The sequence below is a fragment of the Drosophila subpulchrella genome, chromosome 3L (genome assembly GCF_014743375.2).
Source record: "Drosophila subpulchrella strain 33 F10 #4 breed RU33 chromosome 3L, RU_Dsub_v1.1 Primary Assembly, whole genome shotgun sequence".
NCBI lineage: Eukaryota > Metazoa > Arthropoda > Insecta > Diptera > Drosophilidae > Drosophila > Drosophila subpulchrella.
Genome location: NC_050612.1, coordinates 27,035,860 through 27,055,193, shown reverse-complemented (window position 1 = coordinate 27,055,193; position 19,334 = coordinate 27,035,860). Strand labels below are relative to the sequence as shown.

General features: G+C 39.2%; 2 protein-coding genes across 8 annotated transcripts in view; both read left to right on the top strand.

The window, feature by feature from the left end:
• Window positions 1-3,640: 3,640 nt before the first annotated feature.
• LOC119552538 (spidroin-1-like) lies at window positions 3,641-6,448 on the top strand. Its single transcript, XM_037862158.1, has 3 exons — window positions 3,641-3,781; window positions 5,602-6,199; window positions 6,423-6,448. The coding sequence occupies exons 1-3, from the start codon at window positions 3,641-3,643 to the stop codon at window positions 6,446-6,448; spliced, it is 765 nt and encodes a 254-aa protein (XP_037718086.1).
• LOC119552782 (SCY1-like protein 2) overlaps window positions 5,613-19,334 on the top strand; it is a 25,447-nt gene continuing 11,725 nt past the window's right edge. For 6 of the 7 annotated variants that reach the window (XR_005219734.1, XM_037862603.1, XM_037862601.1 and 3 more), the window contains exons 1-15: window positions 5,613-6,639; window positions 7,122-7,247; window positions 7,341-7,439; window positions 9,974-10,129; window positions 10,211-10,331; window positions 10,421-10,516; window positions 11,123-11,268; window positions 11,740-11,870; window positions 14,624-14,738; window positions 15,118-15,263; window positions 16,327-16,480; window positions 17,185-17,361; window positions 17,434-17,506; window positions 18,071-18,207; window positions 18,286-18,499. Coding sequence is in view for 6 of the 7 variants with exons in the window: in XM_037862603.1 (XP_037718531.1) it covers window positions 6,457-6,639; window positions 7,122-7,247; window positions 7,341-7,439; window positions 9,974-10,129; window positions 10,211-10,331; window positions 10,421-10,516; window positions 11,123-11,268; window positions 11,740-11,870; window positions 14,624-14,738; window positions 15,118-15,263; window positions 16,327-16,480; window positions 17,185-17,361; window positions 17,434-17,506; window positions 18,071-18,207; window positions 18,286-18,499 (2,074 nt within the window). In the remaining variant the exon portion in view is untranslated. The remainder of the gene's footprint in view (window positions 6,640-7,121; window positions 7,248-7,340; window positions 7,440-9,973; window positions 10,130-10,210; window positions 10,332-10,420; window positions 10,517-11,122; window positions 11,269-11,739; window positions 11,871-14,623; window positions 14,739-15,117; window positions 15,264-16,326; window positions 16,481-17,184; window positions 17,362-17,433; window positions 17,507-18,070; window positions 18,208-18,285; window positions 18,500-19,334) is intronic. The other variant, XM_037862606.1, reaches the window with a different exon arrangement.

Below are 19,334 nucleotides of genomic sequence, written 5' to 3'. Positions count from 1 at the left end.
ATTTCCACAACACTCTTAAGCCCGCATCCATTAAAATTGTAATTTAAGCCTCCTCCATTGATATCAAATTAAAATCGAATAAATGTGATTTCTGGCATATGGGCAGGCAAATTAAAATTCATGTTGCGTGAGCAGTAATAAGCCATCAAATTGGATTTCCTCGGAATAACCTTTCCCTCGGATTGCTTGTAAACATGATAGTAGTATTTAACGGCTTAAAGTGCCCGGGCAAAGCGGCTTTATTGGAAACTGATTACCCAAGCGAGGATGGGTCCTGCCCACGTCCATGGCCCAAAACAAACATATTAACGCACGGGGGCATCGAGGCCTGACTTTGACGCATATTGGCCTGGCAATTAATCCGCCTAGCCAAACATGGCAACATATTGTGCTCACGCACGCATAAGAATAACAAAAGCATTTGAGTAGCAACTCTTGCCCCAAACTAATTGCCCATTCTTCGGAAATGGTTAGTTCTTCTTTCCTATCTTCCAGCCAGTAATTAGGTTTCCTTGTGTCCGTAATTTCTTTTTGGTCGGTGAGAACAACAGTTTACAATCCTTGGTGGCCAATAATTATGCCACGATTGTGTCTCTACGGTTGCTGGCGTTGCAGTTACCATTTAGCCGCAATTCAATTATGGACGCTCGTCAGCCGCACTTAACCCAGGTCTTAAGCCGCCTTTGTTTGCCACACTCGATTCCATTCAATTTTCAAGTGGATACTGCGGCGGATAACTAAACAAATTACGCAAAAGATTTAATTAAGCAGCCTTAATGCCTCGGTGACAGCTCAGCTCCCTGGGCACGTTCACGTGCCGTATACGTAATATGCAAATGTGCAGAGCGCCCGGGGAGGCAATGCCAATGGAATAGGGGTATGAACTGGGGGTTTTGTCCATTTGAATGTCTCACTGTATGACTGAGCTCTCATAAGCTTCCTAAGGGGCACAACGAACCCGAACCCGAACCCGAACCCTTCTTAATGGTCCGAGATTATCGCCCCCAGCCCCCAAGCAGATCCTCCAGTTCATCGGGTGGTGGTAATTAGCATTGCAGCAGGTGCAACCGCAGCAGTTGTCGTTAGTCGGCAAGAAATGCGAATGGAAATTGCTGGAAAGTATGCAATGAATATTCCTGTTGCTTCTGTTCAGAACCGGAGCAAACGTAGATGACTTGCACCGGGGGAGCCACTACTGCCCCACTGCTTCACTGCTCTACTGTTCCCATGGCCTCCTGCACGCCAACGCATTTGCTGCTGGATGGGAAAGATGAAACTTCGTTACACTCAGCGAAAATCAAGCACCGCACATATAAATTTCTTAAGAACTAAAAAAAATTACATTTTTATATTATACATGCAGTTAAGCTCCAATTTCTATATAGTTTTCGTAGTATGTTAGAGATTGATAAGAATTTTTAAGTTAGAAAACCTTGAATTTCAATATTATAGTTTGAAAGACCTCAATTTTGTTAAGTGTTCTTCAAATAAAAATTCCTATTCTAATGAAAAAACTTGATTTTAGAATTTTCAAAATATATTATTCTTATGTTTTATATTAAACTGCATATATGAAATACATATTGTAAGTCTCTTAGAATTGGTCTTCATTTACCAACCCATTGAAAATTATATTTAAATGAATATTGGATGATACATTATTAAATTAATATAATTATTTACGGATCTCAACTTGATTCAATTGTGAACCATACTTAAATTAATTATTGATCATAATAATTAAATCCAATAATTGATTTTTATATATAAATTAATAATGGATCATAAAAATTACATACATTATAAAATTTTTGATTGAAAACACTTAAATCATTTATGAATTTTTATATTTATATTTTTAAATCGAAATCTATCACATTTTTTTAAAATTATAAAAAGACAACCATAAATGGGGTTTTTCAAATGAAAGGCTTTAAAAAGGGGTATCCTTGCTATGAGTCTGGGGCGCATTCTGTTTCTGTGTTCCTGTGCACGGCTTTTGTCCTGCTCGGCAGGAGAACAATAAATGAGGCAAGAACAAACAAAGGATGGGTCGCATTGCCTTAACTGACACACACAGATACGCCTGCAACGGTGTGCCTGGGTGCGTGTGTGTTGGTGCGGCTAAAGGACCATCATATCGTTTTTTTTTCTAATTGAGACATCTGTGTGCGTGCGTCTGCCATCGTTTGTTTTGGCCACTGTGCGTGCTGTGTCTATGTATGTGTCTGTGTGTTTGTCTTCAATCAGCGCTTGAGTTGGCAACATGTTGTTGTTTTTACTGCCTACTTTGTTGGGCGCTTGTTGGCCATCTTCGTCTGACTTTCGGCTAAAAATATTTAACTCACATTGCTCGTTGAACGGAACATTAAATACACACAGATACACACACCCTGAAATTGTCAAATATAACAGGGGAAAATCTCTCTTTTTTTGTTATCCATGGGTCCAAAAATAATTCCCGGAGTTTCAGGGAGCTGTTGTGTTTGCGCTCCGCTTTTATCATTTAATTTTGGCTGCTTTAGCCGGGGTTCGTGCCCAAGACGAAATCAATAAAGCCGGCCAGAGTCCACGTGTCCAGGCCACGAGCGGTTCGCATTAACGGATTTTCACTGCCCCAAAACGAACCAACCCAAGGCCCCCTCCATGGAGTTTATAAAATTCAAATGGAAATGACATTTATTAGAAACCCGATGGCTGATCAATGGATTAGATATCGCCACCATTATTACTCGCATTAAATAGCCATGTTTAACGCTGATTAAAGCGGCGGCCACCCGGCGACTGAATAATGATGGTGAAAATGTGAAAATATTGGCTTAAATACGATACGATGATACTCGTTAGAGCCTGCATATTTTATGGAATACATTAAATTAATTTTATTCATAATGCTTACACAAAGCGGGCATATGATTTGATTTATTACCATCGCGTGGGGTTTTAATTAACTTGATTTTGGATTTGATTTAACGCATGGCGGAATTTTACAAACCATAATTAAATGGCAAAACAAATACGGTCTATTTCACTTGCGGTCTATTTATTTGAATGGTTTTATGCATTTAAATTTGTTGTTTCTATTTGCTTGCGGGGCAATTAATTTTGTAATTGAATGTATATACATAAATAATTTCAGTAATAATATTAAAACTTATTCCACATTTATAATGGAAAATAAAGGGAGAAGTTAGATGTTTTTTTAATGTTTGAATTTTCGGCGGTACAAAATTTACTGAATTTTGTATTATTGAATTTATTATTGATTTAAAATTAAATAATAATATATCATACATATGTGTTAAAAAGTTACCAAAAATCCAATAAAACAAAGTTATTTTTGGATACAACAACAACCCCGTTTACCTACGAAAAATTTAGAAATTTCTGGAAAGAAAATGGGAAACAAATTGCATAAAAATAAAATGTAATTTACCCACTGGGAAAATGCCTTTTGGAATAAATTTGTTTCCAAAATTTTTAGCCGACTTAACCCACTAGAAAATTCCAAAGGCTCGTAGACTGCAAATAAAATGCCATAAAAGCAAACCGCATCCATTCGCCATGCTTAGCGGTCTTAAATATTTAAGCTTGTTTGCCCTCAATTGTAAAATGCTGACCTAGAAAGTTGCCTCTGCCAATGGTCTTCCGCCGGACTTCGTCCTGCGTCCTGCGTCCTTCGTCCTCGGTCCTCGATCCATATTCTATCCGCCGTTTTCTGTCAGCCGTCATCAGTCCGTGTCCGGTGTCGACAGTCCCTCGTTTGTCCGTCTGTCCATCGGTTTGTCGGGGAATACTTTGTTCTCCCTGGTACCTATATAGTCTATATAGCCACCTTTAAGCACACAATGCGGTTCGGCTTCTCTGGGCCCTCTCATACTTTATTTATTTACCATCAACACAATTTATTTAACGACAAAAAATTTCACGCAAGATTGCAAAGGTACCGAGTGAAACGTTTTTCCACTAAATAGTTTTTTACGTTTCGTCTGAAAATTTATATAGCCTCGTTGGCTTCGAAAGTCGTCCTCATCCTTCTGCCGCCCAAGAAAAGTAAGATGTCTCAAGTCAATTTGTTGGCTTCCCTCGGAGCTTCGGGGCGAGCATCTTGCCAAAATGTTTACTTGCATTGAATAATTCAGTTGGTAAAGAATGTACACCAAAGAGCAGACAGGCCCCGGGGGTGAAAGTCGACGGAAAAGCCGGAAAAGTCGTCGAGGGCAGGCTGTGAGTGCAGCCAGAATGCGAGAAATGTGTCAGACACTTTGACACATGTTAGCCAAGTCAAATTGCATTAGGCTTCCATTTGGGCAATTGCCAAATAGTCATGCAAAAATGCTCTCCGTGACGTTCGCTATTTCCAGCAATTAACGAAAAGATTATGTCGTAAGCGCATTTTCATGAATTCCTAAAAAGTTTCCGCCAACAATCACACGCTATTTTACGTATTCATCCAGAATAAATGGCCAGGGCCAAACTCATTTAACTTTTTAATTGTGCAGGCAGCCAAAAGAATGCCACAGCACAGGAAAATATATTTTTACAGACTTTCTGGGACCATCGGTGAAGCTTGAATGCTCTATGTAAAAATAATTAATAAAAGAAAAGGTCAACAAATTTATATTCATTACTTAAGTTCCATAAAGGGATAACTAATATTTCCTGAGCTTTTATTCAATTTCATATTTAAAACTTGACTACTAGTTGTTTGAATAATTCCAAATTCATTCTGAATTTAGAAAAAGATTTAGTTAATATTAATATTAATTCATCCTGCCTCGCATATCTCTCCCAATTAATTGTTGTACTTCAATCAATCCGATTATGGGCAGCTTATGGTGAAGTAAGTACAGATTATTAACTCGATCTTTTGACTTAATTAATACCTCATCAGGTAAAATTAAGAGTTTTTTTTTCTTAAATATCTGTAAATATTTTTCTAGATGTAATAGAGTTTTTAAAAAATATAAAACGATGCAGAAATGCATAAATAGAAGAGAATAATTCTCATTCAATGCAAATAAATATTTACTAAAGAGCCAAGCATGAAAATATAATGCCAAAATAAAGTAATCTGTCTAAAATGGTAGAACAAATAAACACAAAATGTAGTTTTGTTCAATTTATTATTGATTGCCAGCCCTCTTTTGTGTTTGCCTAAACTTTTCAAGCACACACTGCGAAACCATTTGATGCGTATAAATAATTTTAGCTAATTAGGGGAAGCTTGATATTCCTGCAAAATATTTTGCATTCATAAAACTTAAGCCACCATTTTCTGGGGAAAATAAATTACGAATAGAATAAACCCACCTTCACTAGCCAGCGAATTTAAATTCGCCCTTTTGCCAGCGAGTTAATGAGTGTATAAATTGAGCACAAAAGCCAAGCCAAGCAATAAGCGCATTAATTGCCAGTGCAGAAGTACGGGGATAAATGGTCGCCTGGGCGACGAGGCGTATGAGCGATATCAAGTGGCCGCAATTAAAGTGAAATTTGCCTTACTGATGGGATTTTCCCGTTTTACTTTCTTTTTTTTTGTGATTTCCAGGAAGCCTGAAAGCAAAGCAGCTGGAGAAGAGCACTCCTGGCCCATTTTAGACATCAAAGACGGCAACAACGGCGGCCAGAATTTTCTCACGTTTGGATAGTGTCGAGGAGGTGCAACGCGGTCGCAGTGGCAGCGCTGTGGGAATAACGCCGCCGGGCGGACCTGGAGCGGGAGTGGGCGGAGTGGGAGGATCAGGATTAGGATCCGGAGCGGGTACGGTGGCAGCGGCAGCGGTGGCAACGGGTTCACCGGCCAGGAGTGGCCAGCAGCAGTTCGTCGGAGTGGGCGGTGGTGGCGTCGGCGTGGCGGGAGCAGGAGCGGCAGCTGTGGGAGGCGTGGCAGGAGCGGGAGCGGTACGACAGCGGAGCGCCAGCACGGTGCTCGACATTAATTTGCCGCAGCGCAAGGTGTCCGTGGGCGGCGGTGGCATTGGCATTGGCTTGGCCGGACCTCCATCTCCAGTTATACGGAATGGTTTTAGTGTCTATGATCCGCCGGTGTCATTGATTTCCAGTCGGCACTCGAATTTTAATGGCCAGGGCGGTGTGGGTGGTGGCGGGGCATTAGCAGCCGGACCAGGTGCAACAGCCTCCGGCGTGGGAATAGCCACCACTAATCGCGGACGACTGTCCATCAGCGCAGCAGCAGGTGGGCCACTCATCGCATCATCATCATCAGCAGCAGCAGCATCATCACAGGCGCCAGGAGGTGGAGCAGGAGGAGGGGCAGCCGGATTAGGTGCAACGACAGGTGCAGGTGCAGTTTCCGTTTCCGGTTCCCTGCTCGGGGAGCCAGCGGGCGGAAGTGGATCGGCGCCGACCATCGGCGGCACCGCCCCAACCAACCAGCCGGGTCCCAAGCGCCAGGGCAGCTTCTCGAATGTCTTCTCAAAGCTAATCGATGGTATGCCCGCCGGCACAATGTTTGCCAAATTCAAGAGCACCAACGTGGCCGCCTCCACAGCCCCGCAGAGCGTCGCCGATGGCAATCCCATTACGCAGTACTTCGAAATCGGCAAGCCGGTGGCCTGTGCCGGCCCAGAGTTGGTGTGGCGCATCCATGATGCCTACCGCAAGAGCGACAACAAGGTGAGTGGGCCACGGCCACAGCCAACACCCAAGCCCAAGGGCTTTTCCAGCAACATATTTCTCGTCGAGGTGAAATTTTTTTCGAAAATCCATCACCTTTATTAGTAAGTATCCTTGAACTGGTTTTCAAAAAAAAACGTAACCTTTAAGGATTTTGTATTATATTTATAAAATATAAAAACTTGATATCAGTAACTTAAAGATTATAATGAAACCTACCTAAAATCCTAAAACATGTAATTAAAAGATCTTTTTTTAAATGTTCTAAACAGAAAATATAAAAATAGTAAAAAGCTATTGATTAAACTTGTTAACCAGGATAACTGAATGCAATATTTTTAATTTTTATAATGTTCTATTGCTTTTAAAAAGTTGAAACATCAGGTTAAACCAGTTGATTCTGTACAATAATTTCAACTAGGATGCAATAAGCTCTATTCCTTCAACTCTTTTCCTAAAGTAATTGCATCTCCGTTTCGCAGGAATGTTCGGTGTTTATATTCGAGAAGAAAATTGCGGAGAAGCTGCACAAGCCGCGTCGCAAGGAGACCATAACGGAGCTGCTAAAGAGTTCTGTGAAGACACTGGAGCGCTTCCGCCATCCGCGGGTGAGTCCATCGCTGCCCCCAATCGATAATTACTTTTCCGTAAGACCCCCCTTTGGGGTTTCCTCCTCTTCTTCTGTTCCGTTTGCCCCGCAGATACTGCAAATCTATCACACGGTCGAGGAAAGTGCAGACACACTGGCCTTCGCCTCCGAGCCCATCTTCGCCAGCCTCTCGAACGTCCTGGCCTTTCACGTGAGTTTTGGCCACAGTTTTAGTTGCCACTCGGCAGTGGCGAGATGCGAGTTGCAAGTTGCTAGTTGCTAGTTTGCGTTGCTGACAGCGACATGAACCTGCAATTTGTGTTGTCGCCTGGTTGCCTTTCACTCCTATATTGGTAACGGCTTTTTCTGCCCCTTTACGCATCTACCTGCTTGGACACAGAACAAAATTTGTCTCATATCAAGTGGAACTATCTGCCTATACTATACATTTTCTAGTCTATATACACTTTCATTTAAAAATATTATATTTTTGTTAGTGCAAAAATCACAAAATGGTTTAGCTTATTATCAGATCTTCTGGCATTTGTAGTGATTTAAAATAGTAGTTTTTATACACTCTCAGAAATAGTATTATTATTTGTTTGTCATCGTAAGAAACCCTAATACCTTTTTTTAAATTATCCAAAGTTATAAAAAAAATAATAAAAAATGCTAAATTGTTTTGCGGACTTAAAAAACATTTTTAGTCTTTGTATACTTCCATTTAAAAGTGTTTTTATCTTGTTATCTTGATATTTTGTTATAGAGGATAGATTATATTGCCACTGTAGGGGACAAGAAAACCATTATTTAAGAAAAATTAATTCTCTTGTGTTACGAAAACATATTTTAAAATAAAATTTTACATTTTATGAGCCACAATTTATTTATTTTTATCATTAAGTACTACAACATTTGATTTCGGTGTAAGCTCACATCCACTACTGGTTCATCTTCCATTTCCCAGGTACGGCGGAACAATGTTTAGACTGTTCGGTTGATTGTGGCACTGTTTTTGGTGTTGCTGCCGTGTTTTGTTAAAGTTTTTGCAGGCCAGCCAAGTGCATAGTTTGACTTTGAGCACAATGGCGAGCGGGTGGGTGAGTGGGCGTGTGGGCGGGCAGGGGGCGTGGCTGTTGGCCAGTGGCTAGTGCCTGGTACAAACTAGCAGCTGATGGGTATGCATGACAGAAACACAAACGCCAGCACTCGCACACAACTATATCGAAGGATACAGGACGTATCTGTGTGTGTTTGTGAAAGTTTACGCTGCCAAGATTGAGTCAATAAAGAGATTTAGTTGGTCCGCACAGCTCAGAAATTGATACGCACACACATTCACAGTGCGTGTCACAACTTAAAGGTGGTTTTAGCCAGGATATTGGATTATATTAGTTGCCCAACTGAAATTAATTTGGGGATGTAAGCAAAAACTTGAACGATGAACTCTATAAATTGGGTTATAACAGGACACTTTTAAGGATGGTCAAATACAAAGTACTATCTGGATAGAAGTTAATTCGATTTTTGTCCTTCTTTCTTCTCCTTTCATTTTATTTAGTATTTTTTTACAAGTTATTAGAAACTTTAATAGTATTTGAAAATATATTACTCCAAAACCATTTACACCAATGGAACGCACTGCACCTCTTCTGTTTAAGACCACACAGAAACAACAACAGCACTTATGCTCACATAAACAGCTCAACAATAACCAAGCGAACTGAACCTCCTGAATAGTTTTTAGATTCCATGAAAGTCGATTCGAGTTAAATTACATTGAAAATTGCAAAAAAGGTAAAACTCAAAGCACTCACATGCACACACACACACACCCACACAAAACAAACGAAAAATTGGAAAAGGAAAAGCCATGGGAAAAACAAAAAGCCAGGGTCGAAAAAACAGCAGGAACACGAGAGATTCGAACGGCTTATCATCAAATGCAATGCTCTGAATGGGTTTTAAAGCTATGAGCTGGAAGTAGCTAGCCATCCCATTCGAGGGTGAAACAAATTTAAGGCCACCCAGCCAGCTCTGAGTGGGATTAGGCCCTAACTCTTTATTACCTGTCCGCACCGTACACAGAAACATTCCAAATGGGGTTTGAGTTATTATTTACATTTTGTATTGAAAAAGTGACTTTTATTTTTAGTTTATATAGATTTCAACTAAAATCACATCACATGATGCATGGTGTTTGGTAAAGTAGTTAAAAATCAAATAAAATGAAATTGTATCAGACATGGAATTAAATATTTTAACATTTTATAAAAATACAGTGGTGTCACAGAAATTACTTCAGCGGGTGATGAAAGTAAATTGATGCACATTAGAAATGTACATATTAAAAATACACATTTCTTGACAAACAAACAAATGGATTGATACAATTGAAATAATTTTCATTAATGTAATAACAAATTATGATTATAGAATAATTCTTTTATCTTCAATAGAAAATAGCAAGGAAAATGGCGAAAATTGCCTTTGAAGTATTCGGCTAATTCCTTTTTTATTTGTGATTTAGATATTTTTTAGACTGTTCTATTTGCCGTTGAGAATATTTCTTAAATTTGTAATAAAGGGCTTAATATATATTCAAACCTCGAAAGGTTACGACAAATATATTATGAGCACATACAAACAGACCTTTTATATAGGCTACCCATGCATATTTCTACTAAAATAACAGCTAAAATATGTAAGGCCTTTGAAAAATTTAATATTTTTTTTATTATGTAGGAGTCGAAGACCTACGACACCACCAATATGACGCCGGCGGCGGGCGGAGCAGCGGCGGCCCAGGCCCAGGCGGCGGCGAACACCTTGCCCCAACGACCGGCCCATGCCAAGGAATACACTTTCTTGGACATGGAGCTGAAGTATGGCTTTCTCCAGGTGAGTGGCAGCCCGGCTGGCAGGTAACTGTTTTCCGGACAGGCACCGTGACCCCCGACCCGTGTTTTTTTTATTTTCCAGCTGACCGAGGCACTGGCGTATCTGCACTATTCCGGTCACGTAATTCATCGCAATGTGTGTCCATCTTCTATACTAATAACCAAGCGCGGTATCTGGAAGCTGGCCGGCATGGAATATGTGGGTGAGTGCGGTCTTGGTTTAGGAGTCCAAAATTGAAATGGATTGGCCAGGTCAGCAATTTGTATTCATATTCGCATATTCGGATTGCAGAGCGAATGAACGAGAACGATTTGAACAGCTCTATTCCGTGCCCACCTTGGAGCAACCGGGTGTCCAAGATGGCCCAGCCGAATCTCGACTTTATGGGTGAGTAAATACAGATTGGTCACGGCCCTCCTTCCCTTTAACTTTATTTGTGAAAAAGTCAATGAGACTGAAAATGTATTCTATTCTAATCTATTTGGGACTTTGGTATGACTATATAAATGAAATATCATGGTGAAAATGGGAGTTTAAGAGTGGAATTCTCAGAACTAAGAGCTGGTATTGAAATTAACATAATCTTTTAGAAATTGTAATGATTAGTTAGTGCTTTTAATGAAACCCTAAAAATTTAATCAAACCAATATTTTGATAATTCTATGAATTACTCTATAAGTAACGGGTATATGCACCCCGAAATAATGATATTATAAACATGATATAATAATATTATTCTTATCATTTTAAAATTTGTAATTTTAAACAGATCTTACAGAAATATGTTCTAATCTACTTTATTTAAAATGATTATATTACTTAAGGTCTTTGATACTCTAAGGAAATATTAGGGCTCTGTCTTTTAATATAAAGAAAATGCCTTTACTTATTCAGAGTGATGGGAATATTTTTTTGTACTTATGATGAAAACAATATGTCTTATGAGCTGGGATCTTTTGTTTATCTTATTAATCTTCAATTTTCCCCTTTTAGCTCCCGAAACTCAGTCAACGTCCAAGTGCAGCCTGCTCAGCGACATGTTCTCGCTGGGAATGGTGATCTGTGCGGTCTTCAACAACGGAAGGCCGCTGATACAGGCCGGCAACTCCACCTCCAACTATGCCAAGCAAATAGAATCGGTGGGTAAACAATTTCTAATTTCTGAATGGCCAGGAAGCGGGGTGGCGGACTGAATGGACTGGATGCCGGACGGCCGAGACAAGTGCCAATTGGATGGATGAAAAGTTTTGAGCCGACGCAAAACGCTTGGATGGGCTTGTTTGCGCGCTGTAATTAGATTCGCAGCTTTGTCAAATGCAAATGTAATCAAAAAGTCCACTTGAAACTCTAATTATTTTGCCACTTGTGCGGACAGGTGGCGGAGTAGCAACTGAATCAGCCGAACAGCCGAACAGCAGGATATCCCGCGGGCGCTTGTCATTAAAACTTTTCGTCCTGTCCAGGGACGTTGGCCGTTTGCCTCCAAAGTCCCCAAGTGGTTTCTAATGTTGTGGCAAAGTTTGTTTCGTTTATGCTTATGCAGGGGAGTGGAGTTTTGGGCACAATCCACTCCCTATTACTAACTTTCTCCCGCTTTTCCCGCCTCCCAGCTGGATGACATGGTCCACAAGTTGATGCCCAGGCTGCCAATCGCCCTGCAGGAGGCCACTTCGCGCATGGCCAGTCGGGATGCAACGGCCAGACCCACAGCCCAATTGCTACAGCTCATCAAGTACTTCATGTGAGTGGCCAAATTAATTAACTTCCAGCTATCCAACTAAGATGGCAAAGCAACAGGAAGCGCTCCCAAACAGTGGCAATTTGCGCTGTTACGTTCAAAGTTTTCCTTTGAGTTTTAAATGAAATTGACACCTGTTGGGAACGCACACACACACACACATATATACTGTATAGCCAACCCCGGCGACACGCAATCTCTAAGCCAATTTGTACCTGTAGTTGAAATTCAATTGAAGGTTTCATTTTTTCCCCCATTCAACCAAACATCCATCCTACCACCTTTCACCTCAACCAACACACGCACACTTTAATTACGTCTGTTTGCCAAATGAAAGCGGTAATCAGACCTGAAAGACACATACAATGCAAAGCGAATGGGATCTGTGCACTGGAAGAAAATAGTTATGGGATGTGAAAAATTTCACGGTAATATTGAGATAAAAAGATTAAAATTTTGAATATATCAAAGCCGCTAGAAATAGTGCAAAAAGAAAAATTTTTGCAAGTAAATTAGATAATAAAGTAAAGAACTGTGCTTTGCGATAAGAACTGCCCTAATTCGAAATTTTTGCATAAGTATCTAAAGAATTCGCGTAACAGTACTTTATAAACAAGCTAACTAGATGTAAACTCTTAAAAAACCATTTCTTAAAGATTATAATATATTTTTCATAATTTTTTTTTAAATTATGCTTATTGAAGGGAAAGATTTGTTTAAGAATCTGAAGAATTCGCATATAATTAATTTTTTGATAAAAACGAACTACTAATAAATTCCGAAGATGGTCAGTATCTAAAACCATTTTGATTTTCGTGGGCTTTACAACCGTTTTTACTGAGTGTAAGAAGTCGGTGCTCTTCAGCTGATTGTGCTGCGGTAGTTGAGCTGGAGTGGCATTGCTTCCACAGCCCAGGCTGCCTCACTCTGGGATTTATGACGACAGCAGCTGTTGGCCTGCCTCCCACCGAGATCTTGAAAAGGGGGAAGGCGACGTGCCGCGTTTAGACAAACAAAGCCAAAGACGACGGTGATGGCGATGGCAATGGCAATGGAGAAGTGGCGCCTGAAGGGGCACACAATCCAACCCAAGCATGAACTACATCAGTGCTCAGCTAGGGAATACCGCAGCCTGTCTCCAGGATATATGCCCCGTAGGTGAATTGAATGTAAAGTAGCGCAAAACGTTGGCAATTGTGTGGTAATGCTGCCACTGTTGCTTTGCGAATTGAATTCAAATTGGCTTTTCATAAGTGCAATTTCATCGTGTAATCATGGACAGGCCAACAAAGTTCTTGTTTATTCATTTGCAAATGTTTATTGCTTGTTTACAAATGCAGGGATATTTTTATTACTATTTGTTTAAAAATATACATAGTAAACGCTTTATAAATAAAATATCTATGCATATATAAAACTCTTGTTAAAATTGTAAGAATCAGTGAAGAATTCGAATAAGTAAAGTTAAAATGTCTAAACTTTAACTAAATATTATTTACATAATGTAGGTTTATGCTAGGGAGTGATTTTGCAACAAGTGATTTGGGAAACGAAAAACATTTTTAATAGATATTTTATAAATATGTGAAATCATATAATATATATATATATTCTTTAATCATATCCAATCCAATCATATCCAATCCTTTATATGTTAAAAACAGAACATTTTTATTAAAATCTTTATAAATATGTCATATATTTATTCGGTCGGTTGTATGATTTATCTTTTACAATCTTTTTACTTCCATTTTTTTATAATTTAATTTATTTAAATTGTCGAAAATGTTAATTACCCCCAAAACCAAACCCATATACCTCCTGTTACCACCTACGCATCTGTCAGCAGCAACAGTGAAAGCAACAGCATGCCGCTCCACCGGAAAAGCACCATCAGCATCAGAATCTCAACCACCTTGACATCCCTCCTTTGCCATTGTTAGTCATCCAGTCGGTTAGTCTGTTAGTCAGTCAGTCAGGTTGGTGGCAGCACTTTGAAGTTAATTTAAATGTTGTCAACATTTTCCGCGTTTTTAGCAGCGTATGCAAATGGCTCGAGTGCCTTGGCAATCAGTGGCAAGATAACTTTCCTCCATTTGAGCACAAGTAGGAGGTTTGAAAGAACATTTTTCCGCTCGGTCGATTGCCCTGATTAAGTCGCCAACTGGCGGAATCAACTGGACTATGCGGCGTATACGCAATGCGATTTTGTTTCATTGTTTAACTGAGTGCAAATAACGCTGCATAGCTCGCATTTATTTCTAATTTGTTGCCATTTCACAGAATCCATCTGCTCGTTGCGAGATAACCGGAAACCCACGCAAACACACACAAAATGGGGCGGGATTCGGGTCGAAAGTAAACACTTTTTGGCAATTAAATTTCTACAATTTGATTTACATAACAATAAAAAGTATTTAGAATTACATTTTAGAAAATTGTGGCGCCTGCCCATCGCTCTGCGGGGACTTAATATTTTAATTTCCATGGGCACGCAGATAAATATTGCCTTTGGCTAATTTTTGCGGCTTTCTCCTGCGGCATTTTCATTTGATGTTGTTTAATTTGGTTCGTTCGCACTTGCAGCTTAATATTTAATTGGCGCCATTTACCAACTAATCCAGCTAAAAACGTTTAAAAAATGCAATTAAGCACTTAAAGCGATTAAAGAAAATGTTGCATTTAATTTTATATTATTATATAAAAAGCGTGCAAATAAGGAAATTTAATTGGTTGTCATATTCCGTATTTCACAGCGATACGCCCATAAACGCTCTTAAATTCCTGGACGTGGTCAACATGAAGGACACGCAGCAGAAGTCCCAGTTCTACAAGAGCACCTTGATCGAGGCCATGCCGTTGATACCACGTGTAAGTGGCGCCCACTTCCTGCTGCTCCTCCTTTTTTTCTCCACTGGAAACGGATGCAGCCCGCGCCCGTTGGACAAATTTTTGGGCCAACGAACTGACAGCACATTAATCATTAACGGCGCCAACTTGTGCGCTTTACGGGCAAACAATTTGTGAATTACGGGCCGTTTTATGTCAGTTGCAAAAATGTGCGAGTGTCCTTTGTTTTCTGTGGAGAAAATCGGAAGGAGCTTGTATCTTTATATTTTTTTTTGGGCCTTTTCATGATGCCGCTTAATGACGGCTTAGCATTGGCAATTGAAATGACATAGACTGGTTAATGATTTGCCAGCATTCGCGCACCTTTTCTCCTGTATTTATTTTATTTTTTTTTTTGTAGAAACTCTGGTGGCAGAACATCTGGCCCATGCTCAAGTCGGAGATCAACAACAACGAGGTCCTCGCCGCAGTCCTGCAGCCGGTCATGCTCTTTGTCCAGGAAGCCACGCTCACGGAGTACGACAACCTCATGTCGGCCACCATGAAGTAAGTAGACTTATTTATAGCCCATTGGCGAACGGGGACAATAGAAATGAATGCCAGTTAGCTGGCCACAAATGAAAAGCGAGCCATACATCTTGTTAGAACTGGAAATGGGGCTTTGAAAGTAATTATAGGGGCTGCCAAAAGGGATTATAAATAATTTAGAAGGTGCAAACATGGAATTAAAAGTGAAAATGATAGCATTTGGCATGCAAGCGGAAAGTAATGTCGAATAAAAAAATATATATTTATTGGTTTTTAAGATTAGTGCCGATGACCGAATAAATAAACAAAATCAAAAACATGATACCAAAATGTAGAATCTTAAATTAAAATACAATGGGTCCAAATAATTATATTCCTATAGGTCAAAAACCATTTGAGGGTTATTTAATAATAAATTTAAATTACTAAAGTTTGAAAGGAAGGAAATTAGAGTGAATGGGATACATTTATAAAAGAACAATTGCCGGAAAGCCAAAGCAAAGTAAATCTCAAATAAAACACAATTGAAGTGAATTTGGCTGTTGAAAAATATGAATATCACTAAGGACATTCGGGGCTTAAAAGTTTCTCTATCGTGTCATTGTTCATCCAGAATCCCTTCTGTTCTTGTCTTCCGATCCGAACTTTTTGTTTGAACAATTGAAAAACTTTCGCGACACTTTTTCTATGTTATTCAATTTTCATGACGTTTTATTGCGCCCACTGCGACAGGCGACAGTTCGTATTGTAATTTATAGAGCTCGACGGGAAAAACTTTCCTGGAGGTGCTCGAGAAAGGGGGCGTGGCGGTCCCGGAGTACTCACCTTTGGCGGTAGCCGTGCATAAATTAGTAAAACACACAAAGCCCGCACCACTGCGTCTGAGTTCACTACTTTGGCCAAAAGTTGGCGAAAAACTTTGTGGCCACTTGTAAGACGCTTATTGACACCCGGCCGTAATATAAAAGAAACTTAGATCTCAGAACTTTTCACAACCATTTATTTTGAGTAATTTTTCCCTGCGATACGTATCGGTAATGGCACGTTTGCCACTAATCAAATCTGTGATATATATCCTTAGAATCATCTACAATACACCGAAATCCATTCAGGCCAGCGTTACGATACTTGAGAATTTGCATTTGATTATCGAGAAGACGAAGCCGGAGGATGTCACCACAGACATAATGCCCATGTTGTTCTACTCCTTCGACGGCTCCACGATACAAGTGCAGGTGAGTGCTCCACTCGGATATGCAAATCACTCCAGACGCCGGCGAATGGAAATGGAAATGCGAACAGGAATGGGTTGGCGGAGCTGATTGCGTAATTACAGCAGCAATTTCTTAATTAACTGCGACTCAGACGCTGACTCAGGGCACAAAAGTGCCCGGCAAGTGAATTTGCATTTTCTTTCCGCAATTTCGAGTCCTTAGAGAGGAAGAAGAAAATTCAAATTCAATAAATGTGAAAAAAATTTCAGTATGCAGAAAAAAAAAAGAAATGTCTTTTTAAGGTTTTCTTTAAGAGTTTTTCGTTATGTAAAGTATTATTTTTTCATAAAGAACCATTGGCTTAGCCAAAGATTTTTTTAATTTCTTCCAGAACCTCTTTTTAATAAGATTTAAAGGTATTACACCTTATTTGGTATTTTTATAACGATACATATTCAGTTATGGTTTTATTAATTTATACATTTTTGATTTTATTTGTTCAAATTATAATATTATATTATATAGGTAATTTGGCTTCCCTTCTATTAAAGGACAAAACTTTAACCCGTATCCCAGTTGTTTAAAAATAATTGTAATAGTAGTACCCTAATTATTTATTTACTATTGACATTATTTGATATTTATTAAAACATAGTCTAATATGTTATATATAAAATCCTTATAGTCATACATTATTTAAGCCCCTAATTATTTTTCAACCCTAGAGCGCTGCCGTGGTGGCTGTGGCCAATGTGTTTGATAGCATCGATGAGCTTTCTATTCGCCGAATGGTCCTGCCCAAGGTGAAAATGGTATTTGAGAAGAACATTACCGATCCGAAGATAGTGCAGAATGTGCTTATGTGCATTGAACGAGTCATGGACCGCATGGAAAGGGCTCAGGTGGGTGTTATAGATTACATTCACCAGCACTCAGTGCATAAATCACATATATATATCATCTTCGTACAACAGGTCATGGATGAGGTCCTGCCGCTGCTGGCAAACATTCGCATTCCCGATCCTGATATCATCATGCGTACTGTGCGTAAGTTGAATCACAATGCCTGCGGCAATTCCACACACATCTAGTTCCATTGTTTTTTTATGCGATTATCGAAAACTAATTAAGGTGCACGAAATCCAATTTTACCCTTGGCCCATTTCGAACAACGCAGACTTACACCAGTTTATCTGCTTGTTAACTTGGATAAATAGAAATTGCCCACAGAGGTTTACTTTTAAACGAATTTCACACAAGCTGACATTTTCGTTTAAGTTTTCTGTTAAAGGGGAGCTTAATTTTATGAACTACTGGATTTTGTTGTTTACGTATTAAGTTGGGCAAATATTTTGATTAAAATGATTTTACCTGTGACTTAAGCTTCGGGGTAAACAGCTACTTTTGAATTAATTAAGAGTGATTTATAAGTCCTAAAGTTGCATTTCAAGCAATTTAAATCATACTTTGAAGTTACTTGTTGAGCTGTACATGTTAAAATTTAATAAATAAAAGGAATATGTAATTTAATATATATTTAATTTAACAATATTTCTTATTGCATAAAGTATTTTTACCATGTAATATTCACCTATTTATTAATTTTCCTAGGCATCTATCATAAACTTTTTGTGGACAAAACGTACGGGTTGACCGTGGAGACGATGGCCACCAATGTGCTGCCCCTGCTCATTCCGCACACCGTGAATCCGGCTCTGAATTTCGAGCAATACTGCTACCTGCTGGAGGTGAGTCTTCCAGGCTAGTTGGATATTGCAGTTTGATAGCAGTTTTCCCGTTCCTGTTTTTTTCATGTTTTTCCGCAGGTGTTGCAGCAAATGCTGGAGGCCATCGATCGGCAGCAGAGGAACAAGTTGAAGCTGGACAACCTGTCGATGGCCTCGCCGGAACGGCACCGCACCCTGCGCCACCAGTTCTCCACGGACAACATGAACGCACCGCCCTTCAACATCCCCAACTTGCGCATAGATCAACGCAAGACGTCCAGCGCCGAGGACATGGCCCGCAAAAACTCTGGCGGTAAGTGGTTTCTACATACATTATCTATTTTCATAATGAATTACATATTTCTGCATTAAAAATTAAAATAACTTCAAATTTTAGTATTCTGTCTCATCAGAATATTGATATAATTTCATTACAAATGTTTTCGGTTGCTTTTAAAATGTAATATGAATGTAAGATATTATAATTAAGATACTTGTCTTAATTTCAACCGGATGGAATTTAATTATTATATAAATTTACATATGTTCTGTTTAAATATTAGTTGTTTTGACTTTAAAAAATATAATAATATTTATTCAGTCAGTTAATAAAAAATGTAAGGCAGACTGATAAGACCTTAAGCATGTGTCATAAGGCTTTTACTATTTTTTGTAATTTTTACCTTAATAGCTTTAAGTTCACAATGGGTTCGGAATGAAGCTAGATAATCTGCCATCAGTCTTCCTCCAGTTTTGCTTGAGATTATGTACGACATAAAGGGGTCTTAAACCTGTTTTTAATTTTATAGATTGAAGTTTGGAGTTTCTAATAATACATTAAAAAGGAAAGGGTTGTTTTGGTTTTAAAATACTATTCAAATTCATCTGAATTCAAATAATGATTTTAATTTCAAATAAATTATGCACATCTACCTTTGGATTGAATTATTTACCAATGCATTCACATTGGCTCATAACTAATGCATAAATTATTAAAAAGTAATCAGAATGATGGGCCTAAGAACATTTGGCAGTCCTTGTACGGCTCTACTGAATCTGTATTTATGGTACTCCGACTTCCTGCCCACTTGGTTGTCATTTGAGTGGCCGCCTGTGGGCATGTATAATTGGAAATTTCGTCGTGATTT

Coding starts and splice junctions, on each gene's coding strand:
- LOC119552538 (XM_037862158.1), top strand. CDS start 3,641: ATGGTCTTCCGCCGGACTTCGTCCTGCGTCCTGCGTCCTTCGTCCTCG. Junction 3,782..5,601: donor GTTTGTCCGTCTGTCCATCG/GTTTGTCGGGGA, acceptor GGCCCATTTTAG/ACATCAAAGACGGCAACAAC. Junction 6,200..6,422: donor GTCCATCAGCGCAGCAGCAG/GTGGGCCACTCA, acceptor GCGCCAGGGCAG/CTTCTCGAATGTCTTCTCAA.